We start from the raw sequence: 3,298 nt of genomic DNA, 5'->3' as shown, positions 1-3,298 counted from the left end.
GAAAAAAAAAAAGAAAAGGAAAATAAAAATTAAAAAAAACGAGAAAAATGAGCTACAGATATCTATCTAATGTTAGAGGGCTCTCTGCTTAAGTTCCATCTGAAGATAAACAGAACCACAAAACCATACTATGGATGATCTTACAGAGACCATGGAATTCATTTCATTTTACAGATGAGAAACTGTCCAATGTACTTTAGACATTTGCAAGGAAACACGTATTATAAAAGCTTTTTTAGAATTTCTTTGTAAAATAATAATCTGAATGCATTTGCAAGGCAATGAAAAAGAGGAGGCAACTAAACAGCACGCTGAAGCAGTGGCATGCAGCGTTCCACTGCTTGTTCCGTTCTGTGTTTACAGGAAGGGCTTCCTAAGCTCACACTCCGTTGGGGGGGTGACAGGAGGAGTGCGTGTCCAGCCTAGGTGAGGCTGCGATACTACGCAGAACCACTAAACACGAGAGCTGGAAGAGCTCTTTGGAATCCTTTTATTTTTATTTTTTTTGCCGTTCTCAATATTTTATTATTACAAACAGAATTTCAATTTATACATTTCATTTTTTTTGTATTAAAGTATATCTGAATATTCTTGGGATAAATTAAATTTTTTAAAAGATGATGAAACCAGGGCCCAGGAAGGTGGGAGAACCTCCTTAGACAGTTACTGGATCAGTAGGGAATGGGGCACATCTCTTTTGAGTTCCCTCTATCTGTTGCTCTGTTTGCTAGTAGGGACTGATTTTTCAACAAACACTCCAGGTTTCACAGTCGAATGAATGTCATCCTTCAAGGTAAGCAATAACATTAAAGCTGCCACGAAGTATTTAGTCCTACAGAGCTGCTTCTGAACCAGTTTACAGGTTGCCTGAGGTCACATGGCTCCTTACTTTGTCATCACACTGTTCTGACTTTAAAGTTGGTTTTCTCTGTAGAATTCATCCCAGGTGGCTTCAAATAATTCAAAAGGTCAAAAGGTGTCAAAAGTCAAACTATCTTCAGAGGGCAAAGATTTGCTACCACTAAGGAAATTACATTGACTATGACAGATTTTTGAATCAAGCCCCACAGACAAGATAAGCAAAGGCAGCAAGATTGGGTTAATTATAGCCTCGCAAAGTGACCAAAGGGACATTAATAAACATATCTAGTATGTTTATTAAAAGCATTTCCTTATAATATGTTGGTATCTTAAATATTTATAATGTTTAAGTGAATTGGGCCTTTTAATACCATGTATTAGATTGGGGTCAGTCTTGTGACCCCAATTAAAAGATATAATTGAGAAACTGATTTATTATTTTAAGTTGAAATCTCATTAAATTGCTATAAAATGTTAGAAAATAAGAGAATTTAAGATTCACCATATTTTAATTATTAGTTTTATAAAAGTTATTCAAAGATTTGAGAAGTTCTGGCAGGCAGGCAAATTGAAGTACATTAACTTTATAATGAATATTAATATATTTGAAAATGTTTAAGTTTATAAATTGGATCAAATATTCAAATATCTTTTAAAAGTAATTGTTAAAATTTGTTAGACATACAAATTTAAAACTTAGAACTTAAATACATAAGGAACTCACTGGAGTAGAATTTAGTTTCTCTGCCATGTAGACTATACTTTTCTATATATCCTTTCAAACCAATTTTTTTTTTTTTCATTTTGAGATAGGGTCTCAATCTCCCAAGTTACTGGGACTACAGGTGCTTACCACCACCCTTGGCTAATTTTTGTGTTATTTGTAGAGATGGGGTTTCATCATGTTGCTCAGGCTGGTCTTGAACTCCTGGCCTCGTGATCCCCCCCCCCCCCCGCCCTTGGCCTCCCAAAATGCTGGGATTACAGGCGTGAGCCACCACATCCAGCCTGATAATTTTTGATGGACAGTTTTTCCTAGTGAGTTCTTACCTGATCATGAGGTTGGTAGTGGTCGTTTTTGGTTGCAAGGCAGTGAGATTTTCAATAAACTTCTGGCCCTGGGTCTCGCTGCAGCTCCTGATGGCCTCTGGGTGTACTCCTAAGACCTCGGGAGGGTCATCATCAGGTAAGGACTGGATAATGTGTATGCAGTCCTTTATGCTTGCAGATTCTGGCACTGGCTGACATATCTGAAAATTTAACCATTTTGTTAGTTTTTTTCTTCAATTCTGCTACTTCTGAACACTTTGTTAGTTTTTGCCAGAGTAAGATACCTACTTTCATTAATGCTTGAAGACAGTATTTTCCCATGAAATTTCATACCGAAGGCTTTTTTATTTGCATGTGGTATATTTTAGACACTGTCAAAAGCAACATCTTGGGACTACTGTATTGTAATGTACATATGATATGCATGTATAACTTTCTTGTTGGGAAAAGAGGGAAAGGAAAAGAACACTATAAAGGCGAGGGTGATTCTGATCACCGGTTACCTCAATGAAATATACCCATAGATAATGAATGCAATAAGGCTTGAACAAATCATTTTACTTTAGTAAAACCTAGAAGGAATGTGAGAAATCTTAAGAATAACTGACCCCTAAACAAGAAGAGAAATGCATTGTTCATGTGGTCAGGAAAATGGGAGATGGTGGCTTTCTTGATACCATTAAGGAAAATGTCAAAGAATTAATGAAGATCAGAGGGAAAAATGAACTAACAGTAACTGACAAAACAAACAAACAAACAAACAAAAACCAAAAATTACCTGCAGAAGCAGCTAAGATTATGACAAAGAACAGGAAGAGCTGGTAAGCTGAAAGTGTCATAAAATTCCCAGTGTTTTAAAGCAACTAAACAATTGAAATATAAATTTCAGAATACACTTCTGTCATCGAATTCTGCCAATGCAATTGTATGCCGTATGTTACAGTATACCTTATTCTCTTGGTGTATACTTAATGTCTGTATAAAACCATGCATATTGTATTCTTTGGGCAATTTAAAGAACCCTACCCTTTTTTTTTTTTTGAGATGGAATCTCGCTGTCTCCCAGGCTGGAATGCAGTGGTGCAATCTCAGCTGACTTTAACCTCTGCTTCGCAGGTTCAAGCGATTCTTAAGCCTCAGCCTCCTGAGTAGCTGGGACTACAGACATGTGCCACCATGTCTGGTTAATTTTTGTATTTTTAGTAGAGCTGAGATCTCACCATATTGGCCATGCTGGTCTTGAATTCTTGACCTCAACTGATCTATCTGCCTCAGCCTTCTAAAGTGCTAGGATTACAAGTGTGAGCCACTGCAGTTGGCCAAAGAACACTAAACTTAACTAAAATGTTATTTTAAACAGTTTTTTTTTTTTTTTTTTTTTTTTTTT

The 3,298-nt window shown here is 36.4% G+C and overlaps 1 protein-coding gene across 1 annotated transcript in view; it reads right to left on the bottom strand.

The window, feature by feature from the left end:
- The window catches only part of DNAH14 (dynein axonemal heavy chain 14), a 400,020-nt gene that overhangs the window by 19,641 nt on the left and 377,081 nt on the right, over positions 1-3,298 (bottom strand). Inside the window, exon 79 of the mRNA XM_037737730.1 lies at positions 1,912-2,111. Coding sequence (XP_037593658.1) covers positions 1,912-2,111 — 200 coding nt within the window. The remainder of the gene's footprint in view (positions 1-1,911; positions 2,112-3,298) is intronic.

This window comes from Cebus imitator, unplaced genomic scaffold (genome assembly GCF_001604975.1).
Source record: "Cebus imitator isolate Cc_AM_T3 unplaced genomic scaffold, Cebus_imitator-1.0 Scaffold42, whole genome shotgun sequence".
NCBI classification, from domain to species: domain Eukaryota; kingdom Metazoa; phylum Chordata; class Mammalia; order Primates; family Cebidae; genus Cebus; species Cebus imitator.
Note: the sequence above shows the minus strand (reverse complement) of the source record. Positions and strands in the feature narration are given on the sequence as shown.